This window comes from Stegostoma tigrinum, chromosome 4 (genome assembly GCF_030684315.1).
Source record: "Stegostoma tigrinum isolate sSteTig4 chromosome 4, sSteTig4.hap1, whole genome shotgun sequence".
NCBI classification, from domain to species: Eukaryota; Metazoa; Chordata; class Chondrichthyes; order Orectolobiformes; family Stegostomatidae; genus Stegostoma; species Stegostoma tigrinum.
Window position 1 is genome coordinate 33,221,765 of NC_081357.1, and position 21,803 is coordinate 33,243,567.

At 41.7% G+C, this 21,803-nt stretch overlaps 1 protein-coding gene across 9 annotated transcripts in view; it reads right to left on the minus strand.

Moving 5' to 3' along the window:
* LOC125452265 (glutamate receptor ionotropic, kainate 2) overlaps positions 1-21,803 on the minus strand; it is a 431,852-nt gene that overhangs the window by 24,831 nt on the left and 385,218 nt on the right. For all 9 annotated transcript variants that reach the window (XM_048530454.2, XM_048530460.2, XM_048530457.2 and 6 more), the window contains one exon: positions 3,203-3,428. In XM_048530454.2, the coding sequence (XP_048386411.1) occupies positions 3,203-3,428 (226 nt within the window). The remainder of the gene's footprint in view (positions 1-3,202; positions 3,429-21,803) is intronic.

Consider the following 21,803-nt stretch of genomic DNA (forward strand, 5'->3'; position numbering starts at 1 on the left):
AAAAGTGGGGGTCAACAGCCAAAGCGATTATTGGTAGCAAGCCAGGGAAGAAGCAAAGCCAGATAGGTGATAATGGACCACGAGTAGTTGAAAACGGGTTGACTGTGCTAAGAGCAACCCATTTCTTTAAAGGCTTCGGACCACAACATCGAACTTAACAATTTCATGGCATGAACGCCTCCTTCCTTATCTATTATGTACCTCTACAACCCCGGGTCCTGTCATGAACTGGATTGCTTTCAGCTCAGAAAACCCATTTTGCAACATTTCAGTATCACCCATCAGCTCCTCTTCTTCCCTGGTTTACCATGAAGAATTGCTTTGTCTATCTGCAATGCACCCACACCCCCCGCCACCCTGCCTTTTTTTCTTTTTCTATCTGAGGTCCCTCTCCACCAATCCACTCACTCCGTTTCCTGCCACCACCAATGACCCCGTCCCCACCACAACCCAATCATCAGCATAAGTACCACATTTTCCTTTCTGCCTCCAAAGAAAGGTCACAGCATTCAAAATGTTAACTCTGTTCTCTCAGCATAGATACAGCCAGACCTGTTAAGTTTCTCCAAGAATTCCTGTTTTTGTTTGTTTCAGTTCTCTAGAATCCATAGTTCATTGTTTTGTTTTAGTGCTTTGTTTGTAGCTGGTTTGACAGTAACATGAGTGAAGGCTTCAAACCCAATCAAAGGGAAGAGAAATTGAAACGGATAACTGCAAAGTTAGATCACTTTTTAAAAAGAATTTGGTATGAACCTAAACACAATAAATTATATTACCTTCCTATCTACACATCTGATAAGTTATTTCACTGCTGTCTCCCCCAACCCCTCGCATATCTCGCAATGTTTAGAATTCTATTCTTCTGCACCTCGTCATATTTCTGAGACTCTAAATTGCTCCTTTTACTGTCTCCATATGTCAGTCCTTGTCTCTGCTGTCTGAGTCTCATTGACATGGAGGTCAATTTCAACATGCAGTTACAGTACATTTTAGTGTCAGAATGTCCCACTCAGACTCAAACAGATCAGCTGCAAAGTTTATTGAGAGGAGGTGTTGCTCATTGGACTTTTGTATTTAAGTGATGAGTTTTAGGGCTGTTGTGGCACAGTGATAGTGTCCCTACCTCAGGGCTGGATGTCAAATTTACACCTGTTTTAGAGGTGTGTCATAATATGTTTAAACTGAATGATATAATAGAAACTGATATATTAGTTTTAATAATTTGCTGATTGAGTATTTTGTTAATTTAGTGGTGCCTTTTTTTTAAAGAAAAACTTAATTCTCCCTCCTAGGGTTGGATTCCACACAGGGAATGGGTAATAATGGACATAATGGACAAGTAGAAACTGATGATTTTACTATAATATAAAGTACGTAAATCCCTGAAATTCTTTTGTTGCCTAATTCCAATGTGAATATTGGTTTATCACATACTGGTAGAAAAAGTATTCAAAGAATCTACATAGAGGTATACTGAGAACAATGTAGTCAAGAAAAAAAACAGATCTGAGGAGACTTGTCCAAAAGCTCAGTTGAGTATTTTCAGAGAATCTAACTGAGCAGTGGTGAAGAGAGGGAATTGCAGAATGTACAGCCAAAGGGAATGGAGGCACGGTAATCAAGTAGTGAAGTAAATGAAGATTTTGATGCACAAGAAGATTGAATCAAAGAAACGGACAGGTTCTCTCACAGTGTGATAGCACTGAAGGAAGATTTTAGGGACATGAAGGGCCAATGTGTGGAGCATTCAAGCACAACAATATGGATTTAAAATTGAAGCACTGGGGCACAAGCAACTAACATAGGTCAGTGAGCACACAGACGATGGGTGTTTTGAATGATGAACTGCTGAAGTTATGGCGAATGAAGGTCTGAAGGGCAACCAAAGGAAATTGAGAATACAATAGTTGAACATGGATGTGACAAATAAATAAATGAGTATTTTGATGTCTTATTGGCTAAGGAAGGGACAGAGTTAAGCCATATTAGAAAAAAGGAAAGAATGAAAAGCAGGTTCAAAAATCAGAGACATAGTCTGAGCCGCTGGCCTGAAAGAGCATCAGCAGCAAGGTAATGAGTATCTGGCGTAGGTCAAAGAAACTGAGCGAAGTTCTCCCACTTTTAATTGGGCAGAAATTATGACTCATTCAAGGCTGGATATGAAGACAAGCTGCCCTGGAGCACAGAGGCAGTGGAAGCATTCCTCAAATGGAACTTTATCTCAAATAGCTGAATTATTGTGTTGAGGTATTCCATGAGGTAAGCAAAAGAGCACCCCAAATGAATTTGTGGCATTATCCTCCTGTCTTTAGAGCCACATCCTTCACTATGGAACTCTCCTTTTGACCTCCTGTTAACATTTGAACAATTTACATTAGCAGTCATATTTTTGTGCAGTTTATCTTTAAGGTACAGTTTGCCTTTAAGAAGACCAAGTTGGCTCCTACCACCAAGTCTACAAACAAGATTGCCAAATGTTGTTGCATGCTGAGGCTCCAGGCTGTTCGGAGTTGAAGACCCTCAGTGCACCAACATTACCATCACCCAGAAGGGATTTCTGAACCAAGTTTGCATGTTGCCCATCTCAATCTGCATGGGAGCAGGCTGGTTGCAAATCATGACCTCCCACCTGCTCAGAAACCGTGCCATCCAGTACCTAGACCAGAATAGATACATTGGCCTAACTTTAAGTTACGTGAATGGCCTGTTTCCTCAATATAAAAAACAGACGATTTTGAAGAATATCATAAATTTGATTTCAAACTAATTTCTAGGAGGTATTTATGAACTCTGACGATATTTAAGAAGCAGTTGCAAGGCACCCCGTAGTGTGTGACATATTCCCAACTTGCACAAATATACATCAGTGAAATTTTCTGATGTTTATTACACCACACACTTTTATATTCATTAGGTAAAAGAAAGGACATTTGTGAACCACAATGTGCAGAGAAAATTCATCAGTAACCAGGTTAAATTATGTGTATGATTTTTGAGTACAAAATTAACAACAAGATTTATTATTACAAAGTCTTCCTGCAGAAACATGGTCTTAGTTCCTTCTTGACATATTATAGCATTGAAAAAAGGTTATGGTAAATAATGTTTGTACAAATAGCTAATGCAATTCAGTGGAAGGTCAATTTTAATTTTACTGGGTTTCTGCTTAATTTCCAGAGGCCATGTCAGCTTTATTACATACCCATGGGAGTGCCAACTCCGTAAGCTTTGGAATCTATGAGGCCTCCGATCTGTGTCAAGTTGCAGTTTCTCTGCGTGACAAACTCAATGGTTGTTGACTCCATTAGCAAGGCATAATCTGTGGTTAAGACACGCTGGATTCCTTCTTCATTATTTTTGACAAGCGCGGTCTGTTGTCTGCTGCTCATGAAGGCCCACATCTTTTCGTAGGTTGATATTTTGGATTTCTGCAATGAAGCATAAGAGACGTGCATGGAGGAGAGAGAAAAAAGAACACGGATGAATGATTTTTCTGACTGGTAAATAAAACTTTCTGCAGTGGTCCTGGGAAAAGAAGGCAACAAAGGAACTGTGTAAGATACCTTTCAAATTGCATTTTCTTTGAAACTTTGGGAGCTACAGCAGCTGATGGCTGTATAAAAAAAGCCTGAAAGGATGGTCAGGTTAATACCAGCACACAAACAATCACAACTTCTTCACAAAATGTTCCTTTTCTACAGCTGACAGCAGTTTTCATGGTTCACGGAACACAAATAGAAAACCAAAGGAATGGATTTCAAACCACAAGTGGAGCTACACGCTGGAAAGGAAATGGAAATTCAGTGATGAGCTTGGGAAATGTTCTGTGGCAGATTCTTTCAAAGTTTTCACCTCAGAGCTATATAGAGAGTGGATTGGAGTATCGTAAACACCACATACACATGAGCGACTGCAACATTTCAGATGGCCAGCTTTGCTCTTGTCCCCTGAATACAGCAGCTCTACAGTTGCTCAATATTCCTCCAAGAGAGGCCAGCACTTGTTATCTCAAAATGGCAGCAGTGACCTGGACTGGAGTGGGGTGGCAACAGGCAGTGCCCGTCTTCTAAGTCTTGAGTCCAGGACCAGCGAAATACAGGGGCACCTCACAACAGCAAGGGGAGGTTAACCCCTGCGGGGCAGGTGGGTGCCTTAATTGAGAAAGTAGGCGATGTGGGAGGGGAGGGGGTTGGGAACACAGAGAGGCAAACCTTGGGACCTTGTAAGGAAGGGGTTGACAAATGTACAATGGGGGCATTTGAGGGTGGTGCCCATAACAGTGTCATGGGCATTCATCTGAACCCCCGGTGCCTTGGGTAGATTCACAATAACAAACCTTGTTGGTATCAGTCTAAAAGTTACTAATGAGGAAAGATGCCCACAAAAATTCTTCAGCAGAGGCAATGCTCTGTAACAGAAGATAGATTTAATGAACAGTAAAGATTTACTACATAGTTACTAATTACTGTAAAACTAAAATACATTATTGTGTCTCATGGGACATCAGACTCAACCTAACAGCAAGTCCGCATCATGACTACTGAAATGTTCCAGTACACACAACAAGCCAACACTGGACATTGCATGACATACCTAGCAGTAATTGTCAGCTTATCCCAGAGGCAGATCTTTATTTCCTGATGGACAGAATTTGGTTTGAGAAACCAATTAATCCTTTCAGGTGCCAACTGCTTGAGCCAACGGGGTCAACAGACCTGCAGGAATTCCCCACTGGCTCTGCATTCCACCCTCAGTCTTGCCCTCTCATTTAATATTGCACACAAGTCAGGAGTGAGCAGGGAGGCCAATTGGGGAATGTCACCCTTGCACCAACTCATACCTCCCAGCAAACTGCTCATGGGGGATCAATAAAATTCTGCCTGATTGTTCCTAATTCAAATTTAGAAGCAGATAACAATGTGAATCTTTGCAATGGTTAGCTTCACATATATAGAGTACCTGGACAAGGAATGACAATAAAATAAGAGATAAAAACAGACTTAATTTAGTGTGATATATTCATTAAAATAGATTTGATGTGAAATGCATTACCTCATTTTTATTTCTTTTAACATTCTTTATTAATTATTTGGTTCATCCTTACTGATTGATGATTCTAGAGTTTAAACATTTTAATTTAGATTGCTTTTGGATGAAATGATGTCAGCCCTGGCTAAGTACTAAAATTCTCATGCCTCCTCCCTGCCCTACCTCAGAGTCAAAAGTCTGTGGGTTTAATGTCCTCTCCAGAGGTTGGTTTATACATTCTCGAGGCAAATGCTCGAGTACAGTACTAAAGGGTGCAATACTGCTGAAGTGCTGCTTTTTACAGATGGGATTTAAGCCAAAATGGGCATGTCAGATTAAAGGAGAGGCTCTAAAAAAGTAAGGGAAATTTCTCTAAGTATTCTCTCCTGCATTTATCTCCCATAACTGGCATCACCAAAACATCACCAACACCAGCTCAAGATGCCACATATCAATGTTATTCTTTGGGATGACACGTGTAAATTGGCTACTGCTTTTCTCTAGTTTACAGCAGTGACCACACTTCAAATGTGCTTCATTAACCTTCCAATCCCAGTGGACTATCCTGAGATCACAAATTGCAACAAACAGTCTGTTGTTGGTAAAGACCTGGAATATTGCTGAAAAGGAAAGATTTCACTGAAGATTTTTCTTTCCATCGCCAAAGGATAATACATAAATACAAGTAATTTATTTTATTAATTTGAAGATAAGGATTAGACATACATAGCACATTGTGTATCCTTAGGATGTTGCAAAGCAATTTACAATTAATTAATTACAAACAGAATGTAGTCATTGCTGTCATACAGGTGAATGTGCAGACAGCAAAGTCCCAGACACATGGGAGAAATGGGCAGTTATTTGACCCTGATACAAAGTGTGGGGCTGGATGAACACAGCAAACCAAGCAGCATCTTAGGAGCACAAAAGTTGACGTTTCGGGCCTAGACCCTTCATCAGAAAAAGATGTATCAGTTATATCCTCATTATATCAGTAGTAATCTGGCAGAATGAATCACCTTGTCATTGTAAAATACATCCAAAACCATCAAAATGTGTGGAAGTAAAAATCAAGCCGCTTTCAAATTGAACTGTCAGTCCACGCCTCGTGATTATCAACTACATAATGAGCACAGAAATGTAAACCCAGTTGTTTCTATCCACCTAAGGCATATACTGCTTCTTATTTCTATTCTTGAAGCCAATAAAAAGCCATAAGGTCATAAGACCATAGGATATAGGAGCAGAATTAGACATGTCAGCCCAACATGCCTGCTCCGCCATTCAATCATGATCGACATGTTTCTCAACCCCATACTCCTGCTTTGTTCTGGTTCTCCTTACCAGTCAGGAGCATGAAATCTCTGTCTTAAATACACTCAATGACTTGGCCTCCACAGCTCTCAGTGACAATCACTATCTGTTCTGCTGAAGATAATCGCCCTGAAATTCCAGTTCTGTTTTTTTTTCTCCATTGATGCAACCATGTAATGGTCCATTTAATATTAATTTTGGGAAAATTACTGGAATACATCATCCACATCCATAAGACCTGGAAGATAGGATTAAGCTCGATGGATCTTCTTCAACCAAACATCCTATTTTTGTATCATAAATTTTTCCATGTTTCTAACATAAAGTAACTTCTCACTTTGATAGTTATGCCCCGCTACAAAGGGAGTCAGCATGAACTTTTTTGGATAGATCTTGTCTGACTTATCTAGTTAATGTTCCAAGGCATCTGCTATGATTCTGAGGTAATGAGAACATTGACAAAATTGAAAGAACACAGAACGGAAAGAAAACTTGTGAAGTAGGTTCATAATTTATTGGAAAGTAACAGACAGAGAGTAGAGATAAATAGAATAATCTCTGATTGATGGGATGTGACAAGTGGTATTCTCTACAGATTAGTACTGAAGACAGAGCTTTACACAACATACATTTGAATGATTTTCATGAGCAGGTATTTAATCAAGTTTGCAGTTGACATTAAAGTCAAGAAATGGTATGCTTTTTGTTTGCAACCTCTCCACAAGAGTTACACACACTGCTAAGTTTGTGGGTGTCATTTGATTGATGTCCTATGCACCTAAAACAAATATTTGTTCTTATGTTACTGAGGATCTAAAGCCTAATTGGAGATTGATTATGTAAACCGGAAACATTAAACACAGTTGTCGTTGGGTTGAGTGAATTCAGGATAAAAAAGTTTGCCTGGTACCTAACCAATGGTCATTAGTGGGATTCCTGGAGGATGTCATCAAAAAGTTGACTAATTTTCTTTAACCTAATTGTTGAATCAGGAGGACTTGGAACCTCAAAATCCTAGTCAGCAATGTTCAGTTGCACAACACTGCTGAGCATCAATGCTCACCCTACTTACAGGCACAGCTACAAGATGACGCGCAATTTGCTAGTAATCTGCCTGAGTACTTTTTGATCGAACATAAATGAAGCCAGAGAAGTCATATAATTGAGCTTCAAACTTATCTGATCCACTACTGGTTGATGCTGCCTGTTATCCATGTTATTTCAGTCAAGAAACTGTATAATTGGGAGGAGAAAGTGCAGTGATTGCAACAAGGTCAGTCAGGTGGATTGTATAGAATATAAGTTCCCTGACTGGGGCTATTGACCTGGTCCAATCTAGGAGCCCCGGCTATAAACAGGAGTGAGAGAGATTCTGGTCACTCTGAGAGAGCTGGATCAGTGTAAAGGGCCCTTCAGGTGTAAGCAAAGGGTGACTTTGTCACGAGATACCAGCTTCTGTGGAATTATTTCATAAAGTTACAAAGGGATGTAAACTGATGACATGTGTAGGGAAAATTAGGGTAAAGTGGTATTGATCATTTGGAGAACGATAAATTACCGCACTTTCTTCCAGATAAGAGATGAGAGGCTGTTAGGATCAATGTCATTCAAGAATCTGTATACATATATACAGCAGTGTGTACCATCTGCAAAACATCAACTCAGCAAGGCTTCTCCAACAGCAATTTACAATCTCATAACCTTTACCATTTAACTGAATGTGAGACGCAGCTACATTGGAGCATCACCATCAGCAAGTTTTCCTCCAAGCCACATGCCATCCTGGCCAGGAAATATATCACCATTCCTTCAACATTGCTGCGTCAACATCTTGGGATTCCCTTCTTAATGAGGATGCCAATGTTCCTAAAAATCTTTACCCCACCCACGACTGTAGCAATTCAAGGCTGAAGATCACCCCCGCATTCTGGCTTAATTAATGGAGCACACACGTCTTGTGAATGAATTATAAAAATAATCTGGAATTCACTCCCCAAAATGCTGAAGTTGCAGGGCCAAACCCCAAAGGAGGAAACAGTTTCTCTTATTCTACCTTATCATAGTTGGCTTGCGTGGTGTCTTGCTATTGGTTGAATAATCATCCTTAAAGCCAGCTGAGGCTGCATTGCCTTAATAACTGCTTCTGCTGCTGACCTGCACCCTGTACAAGAAAATATGCGATATACAGAGGCAAATCACTGATTTGACACTTATCCAGGATCCAGATATAATATATTAGAAATTGTAATATGCTGTGCTGTTTGCATATCAGTGCTTATTTTCTCATCCTGCCTTTACTGGGTACTATTCAAGGCTAATGCAGCTGTGCTCAGCTCAATAATGGAGTCTTGCCCTCCACACTGTGTCTCTGTCTTCTACACAGAGAATTAGCTTCTTCACTGCAGTGAAATCAGGGTAACAAAATAATAGGATTACATTGGAGAAATTAATGAAGATCACATATTTTAAACCCCTTGTACGTCGAAGTTTAATTATTTTAATCTTTGACATTTGAATCATTCAGGTTAAATTTTTCTTCTATTGGTATTCTGAAGGCAGTTTAAGTGCCTTACATTGTTCAACAGTGTATTACTTCTTGAAAAAATATAGCTAAGTCACTGCCTTGTCTTCAGAAAATGTCAGTGTGCCTGACTGAGGAGAAAAGGGCTCAGCATAAATTGCTATACAGATCAATGTTGCAAAGAGATGAGTACATGCTCAGTGATTCTTGCAAACAAAGCACTGTCTATTCAATCTGGCTTGGGGAGATAATGTGTATGGATTCACTATAACTACTTCCAGCAGATACCAACAGAATGCTGTTACAGCAGCCAATAAACTGAAGGCCAAATAAGTTCAGTACCTATAAACTTTTAAAGTCAACAGGACAGAATTTTATTTAAGGCCACTTTGTGAAGTATGTGCAATATGCCAAAATAGGAAAAATTTGCATTACAATCCATATCACTTTATTTCAATGACAGTGTTATACTGCAAGCAAGCAACTTCTCTGAATTTTAAGATTTCCTGTCAGAAAAAAAACAAAGAAAATCACACTTGAGCAGGGGTTATGTGGATCTTTTTTTTTGTATAATAAACACGTCAATCTAACAGAAGGATTCATCTTTCTCAAAGACAGTTAGTGTTGCTCTCCTTACTGCTTTCTCAGCTGGTGTATGAGCAAGGAAGATTAAAGCCAATAACAGATGCTGTATGCTGTATTAATACAGTTTATGGAAACGTGACAAACATAAAGTTTATTGCTGTTCAGGCATACATAGCATTTATTGTGTTTGGTGACAGAAGTAGAGTTTATACCAAGGCTAACAGAAATAGATTTTATAGCAACCAGTTATAAAATAGAATTTATATCGGTTAATAATGAAGGCAAAGTTTACAGTGATCTGGAACAGAAATGCAAGAGATTATAGTAGTCAAGAGAAAGATTAGGGTTTATAACACTCTGTAATAGAATTAAGGTTTATCATCACCAATGTCAGTAGTAACCGTTACAATGATCCTAAACAAATTCGTGTTCATGACAATGTAGAAGTCAATAGTTTATATCATCTTGATAAAAGTCAACAAGGTTCTTTTCCTCTGATTTGTTTCCTTTGCTGAAGAGGCTGACTCCTGTTATACTACAGTTCGAATCAACCTCATACTGACCATGTTGTCCAAAATGCTCAATTATTCCTTCGAAAAAAGTGCATTCATAAGGTATTAACATTGCTGGCATGGTTAGTATTTATTATCCCATCCCTATTTTCCCAAGAGAAGGCTATGATTATAAATGAACTCAAAGTTTGCATTTTTGGTGTCTAACCCTCATTGATAAAGAAACTGGGCATTTGGGTTTCCAATTAATCTAAAGTTACCATCTAAACTGGAAATGAAATGGAAACTTTGGATTTCTGGGATCTGAGGCTGATTGAGATTAGTTAAAAGGCACAGAGACACCCAAGGTCAGATCATCAAGTGAGGTAGCTGAAAAAGGATGAGCATAAGATAATGCCAAAAGTACAGAAGAGTGACAGATGGATCACACATATGAGCATCTAAATCACCTGGGAAAATTTGGTCATGGGAGTAGCCAAAGAAAAGTCACCCATGCAAATAGAATGAAAGGAAAAGTGGAGGAGGTGCTCAGCCAGTCATTGGTTGATTGTCCCTACGCTGCAGGGATGGGTCGACCAGCAGAAAGAGTAGAGAAACAGCCTTTCATTGGAGGAGCAGTACGCAGCTTGGTAAGGAGGTGCCAGAAGTGATGGAATCACCATGAGTAGGAAGCCAAAGATGGAGCACTAAGGTCCAAGAGCTAACGTCTGAGAGCAGTGGGATGTGGGACAGATACAGTAAAGGGAAGGGGCAGAATAGATTACCTCAAGCCACCCTTGGTTTGTGAGGGCGATTTTTAAAGGATCAACATTTTTCTGATCAAAGCATGATCTTTAGTCAGATTTGGGAGTTCTATCAGCTAGATCTCAAGTCAGGGCATCTGCAAGGGGAAGATAGGAGGAGTTGCACTGAGGGTACTGGGCAGAGGGAAGGAGAATTGGAGAGCACTGCAAGAGAGATGGAGTAGAAGAAGGAGCATACAAAGGGGAGAGAACACGTTAAAGCTATCACCTAAGGAATAATCAGTGAACTGGGATCCAAGAAAGCTTCAAATTCATGCATAAAGATTGCGCTTTTAATTTTTATTTATTTTGGATTGGGGTCTAAAATGGGAAAAAGGAGCACTTAAAAACCAAAGACTGAGTTGCTGCATTTCTAAAAATAAGTTTCTGAAACACATTATGAGTTGTGTTTACACTGTTGCTTTACTCAAAAATGTTTTACACCCAATAACACCTTGACTGTGTGTGCAGACCAAGCTTGGCCAAAGACATTGTTGATTGGATTTTCAATTGGGACTAGTTCTGAAGGCCAGAAATAATTAGCACTACAACAGCTCTCTGATTAGAGATAATGGGAACTGCAGATGCTGGAGATTCCAAGATAATAAAATGTGAGGCTGGATGAACACAGCAGGCCAAGCAGCATCTCAGGAGCACAAAAGCTGACGTTTCGGGCCTAGACCCTTCATCAGAGAGGGGGATGGGGGGAGGGAACTGGAATAAATAGGGAGAGAGGGGGAGGCGGACCGAAGATGGAGAGTAAAGAAGATAGGTGGAGAAGGTGTGGGTGGGGAGGTAGGGAGGGGATAGGTCAGTCCAGGGAAGACGGACAGGTCAAGGAGGTGGGATGAGGTTAGTAGGTAGCTGGGAGTGCGGCTTGGGGTGGGAGGAAGGGATGGGTGAGAGGAAGAACCGGTTAGGGAGGCAGAGACAGGTTGGACTGGTTTTGGGATGCAGTGGGTGGGGGGGAAGAGCTGGGCTGGTTGTGTGGTGCAGTGGGGGGAGGGGATGAACTGGGCTGGTTTAGGGATGCAGTGGGGGAAGGGGAGATTTTGAAACTGGTGAAGTCCACATTGATACCATATGGCTGCAGGGTTCCCAGGCGGAATATGAGTTGCTGTTCCTGCAACCTTCGGGTGGCATCATTGTGGCAGTGCAGGAGGCCCATGATGGACATGTCATCAAGAGAATGGGAGGGGGAGTGGAAATGGTTTGCGACTGGGAGGTGCAGTTGTTTGTTGCGAACTGAGCGGAGGTGTTCTGCAAAGCGGTCCCCAAGCCTCCGCTTGGTTTCCCCAATGTAGAGAAAGCCGCACCGGGTACAGTGGATGCAGTATACCACATTGGCAGATGTGCAGGTGAACCTCTGCTTAATGTGGAATGTCATCTTGGGGCCTGGGATGGGGGTGAGGGAGGAGGTGTGGGGGCAAGTGTAGCATTTCCTGCGGTTGCAGGGGAAGGTGCCGGGTGTGGTGGGGTTGGAGGGCAGTGTGGAGCGAACAAGGGAGTCACGGAGAGAGTGGTCTCTCCGGAAAGCAGACAGGGGTGGGGATGGAAAAATGTCTTGGGTGGTGGGGTCGGATTGTAAATGGCGGAAGTGTCGGAGGATAATGCGTTGTATCCGGAGGTTGGTAGGGTGGTGTGTGAGAACGAGGGGGATCCTCTTGGGGCGGTTGTGGCGGGGGCGGGGTGTGAGGGATGTGTCGCGGGAAATGCGGGAGACGCGGTCAAGGGCGTTCTCAATCACCGTGGGGGGGAAGTTGCGGTCCTTAAAGAACTTGGACATCTGGGATGTGCGGGAGTGGAATGTCTTATCGTGGGAGCAGATGCGGCGGAGGCGGAGGAATTGGGAATAGGGGATGGAATTTTTGCAGGAGGGTGGGTGGGAGGAGGTGTATTCTAGGTAGCTGTGGGAGTCGGTGGGCTTGAAATGGACATCAGTTACAAGCTGGTTGCCTGAGATGGAGACTGAGAGGTCCAGGAAGGTGAGGGATGTGCTGGAGATGGCCCAGGTGAACTGAAGGTTGGGGTGGAAGGTGTTGGTGAAGTGGATGAACTGTTCGAGCTCCTCTGGGGAGCAAGAGGCGGCGCCGATACAGTCCCCCTCTCTCCCTATTTATTCCAGTTCCCTCCCCCCATCCCCCTCTCTGATGAAGGGTCTAGGCCCGAAACGTCAGCTTTTGTGCTCCTGAGATGCTGCTTGGCCTGCTGTGTTCATCCAGCCTCACATTTTATTAGCTCTCTGATTAGCTTGTGGACAAGTTGACAGAGTGAATGTGAACAAGGAAAAAACAAAATGTCCCCAGGCTGCAAGAAATAACATCTTTCTTTTTCTTTCTCTTTGCAGTGAAGTGACCGACAACTGGAAGATAGCTAGGTACTCTCTCTCATCACGTGTCATAAGCTGTTGCCTTTAACTACAGACTGAAAGATTGAACAATTAATATATCAACCAACCGGTATCTCCAGCAAAGAATTGAAATGATCTTGAAATAAGGAAATTGGAGATCAGAAGGACTTTCCAGAAACAAAAGGAACATCTCATTCAACCCTGTGAACTGGTGCTCTTGAATTGTATATCCCTAGTATTTTCCGTCTAGCCAAATTGTCTGTGTCTGTGTATTTGAGTGTAGAGAATTGGGAAAGGATAAAGATCAAGCTAGCTGTCTTACTAGTCTACATTTTGTGGTTAGAACTGATCTATTTGCAATAAATAATAGATATTTTGTTAAGTATAGAAATCTGGATAGTGTTTTACGTTAACCTCAGTCCATCGGACAGGTAAATCTGGGGACTTTGACTGATTCTTTAACTACTAGGATGACCCCAAGAGTAATGGGTCTTGAGTAGCAGTGCATTTTCCCAAGTGGGTTCTGGCGGGTTAATGTAATTAATTCTTTGCAAATGAATGTGAAATCCTAATTCAAGTCTACACAAGTTAGGGAGCTAACTTGGGAAAAAAAAACAAAGTGCAGTCTGCTGTGATAAATGCTGTCACTGTTAAATTCGAATCTGAGTTTAAGACCTAAAATACAGTAAAGAGGGTTGTAATTGCCTAGGTAACAAGTTCCCACTTTCTGCATACACAATGCAAATAAATTAGCAGTTACGTCACTAGCTTGCATCATCAGGATGTGTAATTGCAATAAAGCTCAGAGTCTATGCAGTGTCAATTATTTTGAAACAAAAACTTGTGTCAACTTGCGCCCATTGTCTTGTTTCCATTTTATTATTACAATGGGACAACACCCCCTTATTGATCAGTGACTGAGAATGAAAAGCTGGTATCAGAGAAACAGAAATTAGCCCTAATAATCATATTGTAACACTCGAGATGATCTCAAGAGGAGCATTTGAGAAAGCACATTTCAGCACCTGATAGCAATGCTGTACCTCGGAACAGTAATGAGGGAAAACAACAAGGTCACTCCAAATATTTCTGCCTTCTCTGATTGACCCACACTGACAATATCTTGTACAAGGCTGCCAGTGTGTGCTTCAATAAAGGTACTTCTGGAGATTCTGCAAAAATGCATCATTTTGGTGAAGACCGTGCCTGTGGAACTCAGGAACAAAAACAAAAGTTGCTGGAAAAGCTCAGCAAGTCCGGCAGCATCTGTGAAGGAAAATACAGAGCGAACATTTCAGGCCTGGTGACCTTTCCACAGAACTGTGGAACTCAGGCTGGTTGAGAGATTCCGTTGGATAAGTATCAGAAACTAAATCAGCAAAGAAAATGAGCTGAAATTCTACTGGAGATAGTTCTGAGATTTGAAAGACTTTGTGATCGAAATTAATTCCATGAGCTACCCATTTAACCAATAATATCTATCTTTATTGTACCTGCAATTTAATGTGTAATTTAGGTTTTATGATATGCTGATTTTGGACTCTTTACCGTTATCAGAAGAATCCTAGAATGCATCATTGATTTTCATCATAACATTTTATTCAAGACTCCTGTCTGACTCCGAGTAAACTAACCTCATACTGACATTGTACTGAATTTCACATCATCATCATGTGTAATTGCAATAAAGCTCAGAGTCTATGCTAATGTTCTTCAATTACTCTGCAGTCTTTGACATCTAACTTCCAATGGTAGTGTGGTTACCTTCTATTAATACCTATTGCAATATCGCATCATATCACACGAGTAGTAAGAAATGAGAAAACAATTTATTGCAAGATTTGGAGCAGCAGCTTGCAAACATATAACAGGTCTTCCATATCTGAATGGAAATTCCGTCTACAAATCCCTAAGGACTCAGATTTGATGAAGTAATGGAGGGGCTTAATGCAGGGGGTACAATGGATGCTGTGTTTTTAAGTGTGACACCCACTGCATGCTAAAATATTTCATTCACTGGTATCACCAAACCTCAAAATGAAGATCAGAACCTGAAGCATGAATACATTTGTGGTGAATTCTACCAGCAACAGACTGAAACAGCACACTGCTACTATTGCCTGGAAGTTTAGACATTTCAACATTGGCATTGCTGCCTGAAGCAATATCCAGTAGGCAGGGGGAGAAAAGCTCAAGGAACAAGGTGGCAGTTATATCTTCTTCTGGTAAGGTAGGTCAGATGAAGTAAGAATCAGCTTCCCCAATAAAAGCAAGCTAGTTGGAAATCTCAGAGTATCCCCTTGCAAAATGAACAAATCCTTAGGTTCACCCTTGTGCACAATTACTGCAACACAGTCCTCAGCACATTCATCTCAACATTGGCTGCTTCAGCTGAGTCCAAAAATGAATTTTACATTGACCACAAACCATTCATGACCTGAGTCTCACTGGGCAACAAGTTGACCCTCATTGGCTACTTCCAACACATGAGCTGAACTATATACAATTCTCTGGGTGATATAATCGATAGAGAAAGGTTAGGGAGATCTAACAGATATTATATCCTGCTCCTGACAAAGTGCCTTAAACATGGCCTTAATAAGAAACATGTTGTTGATTAGATCCCCTATGGTGTGGAAACAGGCCCTTTGGCCCAACAAGTCCACACTGCCCCTTGAAGCATCCCACCCAGACCCATTCCCCTAGAACCCACACACCCCTGAACACTACAGGCAATTTAGCATGGCTGATCCACCTAGCCCGCACATCTTTGGACTGTGGGAGGAAACCAGAGCACCCAGAGGAAACCCATGCAGACACGGGGAGAATGTGCAAACTCCGCACAGACAGTCACCCAAGGCTGGAATTGAACCCGGGTCCCTGGTGCTATGAGGCTGCAGTGCTAACCACTGAGCCACTGTGCCGCCCCATAAGAGAGATTCCAGAGAGATGATTAGAAGGCTTCATGGCAACGTCCTCGATGAAAACAGCACAACCTGGTATATTACATCAGCATCTGAGTGAGGGATTGCAAGGACATGCTTTTCGCCCATTACATAACAGGAGCCAATGACTGCTGCATGGACCATCATCTAATTCTCAAATTCATTAACATCAGCAATGCCCCAAATCAATAGTGGCAACAAAAATAAGGATAGGAACCACAATGTAGGAGATCCAGCTAGCTGGTAACCATAATGAGATATGGTTTCTTTAGCACTGTCATGACCACCTCTGGTCTTTGTACCAAAGGCCTCTTTCCAGGGAAGAATGCTGCTTATTCAGGTCTGAGAAGCAGTTGGCATCTGCTGGGAGGAGTACTCTGAAGATCTCTTTAACAGAAATTCTGTCTTCAGACTGAACACTCTCATTACTATATGCTGCCTGCAACTTCAAAAAAGGGCGTTCCACTGTTTTAGAGTTACGAGGCATCATAAGCAGGTGAATCTCTGTCAAAGCACCGAAAGATGGCAGAGCAGTGTGAAATAGGAGTGCCTCATCTCCCTTTAGTGGAGGGAAGACAGCATAGTGAGAGGTTGAAGAGATGTTGCAACCATCACCATCTTAAAGGAAAGAGAAAGGTGCAATTGCAGAGGAATTTCCTACAGTTGGCTGCAGTGTAAGTTGCTACAAGAATTTTCTTCAGTTGTATTCTCCCTGTGGCTGAACAGCTCCTTCCAGAGTTGCCATGTGAATTCCACCTTCTAAGGGGGTGGGGGGATGGATGGTGGTTGATATGATCTTCACCACAGAAGAGTTGCAAGAGAAATGCAGGGAACAGCATCAACCCTTGTACATGCCCACACCCCGCAAATGTTTCTCTCCATTGGTCACCTGCTCCAAGCAATTCTAGGCAATGGATCCATCACAGGCCAATTCACATTCAAACCATAGACAAGATCATGCTATCGCACTTGTGCTCTTCCTGATTCTTCTTGCTACAATGCTCCATCTCCCTCTCAATACTTTCCCTCTGGAATGGAACTAATCTACAGAACAAACAGGTACCTGTTCAACTTTCGTTATCTGCAGGCCAGTTCCAAGATCATTTCCTCCTCTGTCACTACATTTCAGAAAACAGATGATGCTTGTGTCAGTGCAAACTCTAAGACTGAACTCCAAGTCATCAACCACACCTTCGCTGAGGCTGGGGAGACCACGGGCCTAACACTGAACATTTTCACAGCAAAGATCCTCTACTAACCTTGCCTCACTACACCACACTTACCCTAGTTATCAAAATTCATGAGAAGGCACTGGGCAATTTGGACAATTTTCCAGACCTTGGGAGCCTTCTGTCAACAAGGGCAGACATCAATGATGAGGTTCAACTTTGCTTTCAGAGTGCCAGCATAGCCTTTGGATGCCTGAGGATCAAAATGCTTGAAGGCCATGAGTTCAAACCTAAACTCAAGCTCAGGTTCTACAGAGCAGTAACGATACCTAGCCACCTACATGGCTCAGAGATATGGTCCTTATAGAGACACCTCAAAACCCTGTAGATGTATTACCTGCACTGCCTCCGTGAGATCCGAAAAATTCATTAGCCATATTCTGCATGCCTGACAAAATGCACAATCTACTCAGAATTTCAACAACGGCAAGTGCGGAGGTGTGAAAACACATCAATTACATCATCAAAGCCTCCTTGAAAAAGTGCAACAATCTCATTGACATTTTGGAAACCCTGGCCAAAGACAGCCCAAAGAAGAAGGAAAGCATCTGGGAAGGATCTGTACACCTTGAGTCTCATTGCCAATAACAGGCTGAATTCAAGCATTGACAAAGAAGATAGCACGTAGCAACTCAAGCATCCCACTCTGCCATACCCCAAACCAACTACTGCCTTGTCTGTGATGAGATCGCAGCTTGAGAATGGACTCTTCAGTCTTCTGAGAACTCAAATTTAGTGCGGGAACAATTTATGTTCGACAACGAAGAACTGCCTCAGAGAGAAGATGGCACTCAAGTGGGGAAACTGGGCTTTTCTTCTGACAGCAGAGACATTTAAGAACCAATTGTGGGAATCAACAGATTTGATAGACTAAGTAAGTAGAAATTGTTTCCAGTGACAGAATGGTTAGCAACCAGAGGGCACAGATTTAACGTAATTAGCAAAGGAACTGAAGCAAAGTTGTTGTGATCTGGAATGCACTGTCAAATGATTGTTGGAAGGAGATTCAATAATTTATTAATAATTTAGAATGGAATTAAATGGATATTAAAAGCAGAAAAAGTACAGATCTGGGGAAAGGATGGGGGGAAGTTGACTAATTGGATAGTTCTACTCGAGAAGTAATGTAGGCACGATGGCCTGCCTGGACTCCTTCTCTGCTGTATAATTCTGCTATTCTGCAATTATTGATCAGTTTCTCTGCCACACTCTAAAGGGATTTTTCAAAAGCGTTAACACAGACACTCCAAAGGGGGTCAACACAGACACGCCATGGGAGTCGGTCAAAATGAGTTAATCTGTCTGCATTAAGAATCCTACAAGCTTGATTATTTTCTCTGTATTTCAAAACAAAAATGGATGTGATTACTCAGTGGGACATTCATCTCACTCAGGCCTGGCTTCTTGTTATTTGGTCATTAAGTGTGCCTAAGACACAGTGATACTGACGTTGTCACAACTGAATTGCTTTGTTGCATTCCAAGGTCTTGCTACTTTGTTAACAAATGCAAAGCCATATGAGTCAATATCCACAGCAAGAAGAGGTACTTTGACTATTACTGTGATCATATTTGTAATCTAGAGTACAGCAATATATCAGGACTCAGAAATGGGCCTGGCACAGTTTGCAGCAATTGCTTTTGAATCAAACAGTTGTAGAAAATAAATGCTGTGTTTGTACATGCAATAATAATGGCTGCAGTTCAAAGTAGTTTCTTGTACTGAAAGTCCTTCAGGCACTTGCTGAAATACATGCTACAATTTTCACTTCTTTCCTTTACCTTTCTTGACAATTTCTCCTGCTACAGCACAAAGCTGTTTTTTCATGCATACAGCCTTTCATCCTTGGCACTATTTACAGGCCAATACATATCATATGAACAACACAGAATCAACAGAAAGGAGAATGCCATTTGTCCCCTTGAGTCTGCTAAATGACGACTTCACTTCTGTTTTCCCAACTTATCACCTTATCTCTCAATGACCTGAGTGTCCATAAGATACAGGAGCAGAATGAGGCCATTTGACCCATCAAGTCTTCTCCACCAGTGTCCAAAATCTACTGATCTTAGTGTTGAATACACACACAGCTTGAGTGTAGAAATGTCTGCTTTCATGTTGCTTAATGCCTGACTCCTCATTGAGACTATGAAAGTGTGTTGTACATTCTTCAGTTTGGGAAAATAAAGTCTCTCAGCATCTAATATGATAAACCATCTCTGCACGAAATATATTTTGATCATTTCTTATTCTTCTAAATTCCAGAGACTAGTGGTTTGTGTGAAGCAATCCAGTCCCATGGGGCTACTGTCTCACTCTGAATGGACCTTCATTGTCCTGTCTCCAAGAAAAGTAGACCCTCCCTTGAGTACAGTGATCAAATTATAAATAGTACCCAGGTGTCCTCTCCCTAATGTCCCATCTATTCTTAGGAAGACTTATTTATTGTTATACTCTTAATACCTTGCAAGGCAGGCCAACATCCTCTTTTGTTATTTCATCTGTTTGCCGTATCTGCATGCTAACGTTTAGTGACTTCTATGCAAGAAACTCCAAAGTCTCTTGCAAACATATCACTCCTTGACTTTTAAAAAGGGTTCCACTTTCCCATTCTTTCTGCTAAAGAGAATAATTTTATCTTGCCATTCATTGGACAACTGGGTCCCCAACCCTCCCTTCTGATTTAATGCTCCCTAGATCCCAGAACCAAAATCAGCGAGAGGAAAGCTCAAAACCTAGTTTGTATTCTATAACTATTATACTCTGGGTAACAAACTTGAGCATGAATTTTTAAAAATTTTTAATATGTATTCCCTAATGTGTGAACCTTTCCCCACTTTGCCTGTGGCAGTTTTATCTATTTCCTTTGTAATCTTCAAAATGTCCATTATGTCATTGTTCATATCCTCTTTCCCAGATAACACCCACAGACTTCTTCAACTACTTATACCTGTTACCTCACTCCTTTCTCTGAAAAGTAAATTGCCCACAGCTCAAAAACATCAGCTTTGATGTTCATGATAACAAAGTGTGAAGCTGGATGAACACAGCAGGCCAAGCAGTACCTCAGGAGCACAAAAGCTGATGTTTCAGGCCTAGACCCTTCATCAGAAAAGGGGGATGGGGAGAGGGTTCTGGAATAAATAGGGAGAGGGGGGAGGCGGACCGAAGATGGAGAGAAAAGAAGATAGGTAGAGAGGAGAGTATAGGTGGGGAGGTAGGGAGGGGATAAGTCAGTCCAGGAAAGACGGACAGGTCAAGGAGGCAGGATGAGGTTAGTAGGTAGGAAATGGAGGTGCGGCCTGAGGTGGGAGGAGGGGATAGCTGAGAGGAAGAACTGGTTAGGAAGGCGGGGACAAGCTGGGCTGGTTTTGGGATGCAGTGGGGGAAGGGGAGATTTTGAAGCTTGGTGAAGTCCACATTGATACCATTGGGCTGCAGGGCTCCCAAGCGGAATATGAGTTGCTGTTCCTGCAACCTTCGGGTGGCATCATTATGGCACTGCAGGAGGCCCACGATGGACATGTCGTCTAAGGAATGGGAGTGGGAGTTAAAATGGTTCGCGACTGGGAAGTGCTGTGGTTTATTGCAAACCGAGCGGAGGTGTTCTGCAAAGCGGTTCCCAAGCCTCCGTTTGGTTTCCCCAATGTAGAGGAAGCCGCACTGGGTACAGTGGATACAGTATACCACATTGGCAGATGTGCAGGTGAACATCTGCTTAATGTGGAAAGAGCTTTGATGTTCATGATTGTTTTAACAAGGAAAGGTATCCCAAAATTCTGCACAGAAGTGTCATTATACTAAACGAAACAGATAACAAGTGGAAGAAGGAACAGTGGCCAAAGCTTAGAATGAAGAGGTGATATTTAATGGGGATCTTACAGAATAAGGAGATGATGCATTGCAGTGTGTATGTTTCAGTGCAGGGCCTATGTAGCTAAAAGTATCATTTCAATAATGGAGCTAAAAGAGGACCTGATGTGGAAGAAGCCGAATCAGATGTTCAGGGATTTGGGAGAATGTGTGGGAGGGAGAGCGGGAGGTTGGTTGTTAGATGATGTGAAGAAGCAGCTAGGTCATAGGAAAATGGAGGAGTGAGGCCATGAAGAGATTTAAATACAAGCAGTGACGAGGTTGAAATGCAGTCCAGAATGAATAATTGAGAAGGCGCATCTGATTTCATTATTTATAAAGACAATTTAAAACACTGTAAGGAAAGCGATCAGAAAGGACTGAGGTGTCACATAATGACATGCAATTTTGAGTACGAAATTTTTCATAGCATTAATATTTCTGAGTGATATTTAAGGGATATCGAAAGTTTGAGGGAGGAACTTCACGAATGGGGGAGCTGAAGAAATACTGAAGAACAGTTTGTATTTCTAGAAAGCAAATATGCAAATTAGGTTTAAACAGAAAGTTAGTTAATGTTGATTGATCAATTTATAGCAGAGTAGGGCAAATATCTGGCTGTGAAATAGATTAGTTGATCGATCCATGCTTTTTCTGGCAGCAATTTGCAGGCTGTAATTAA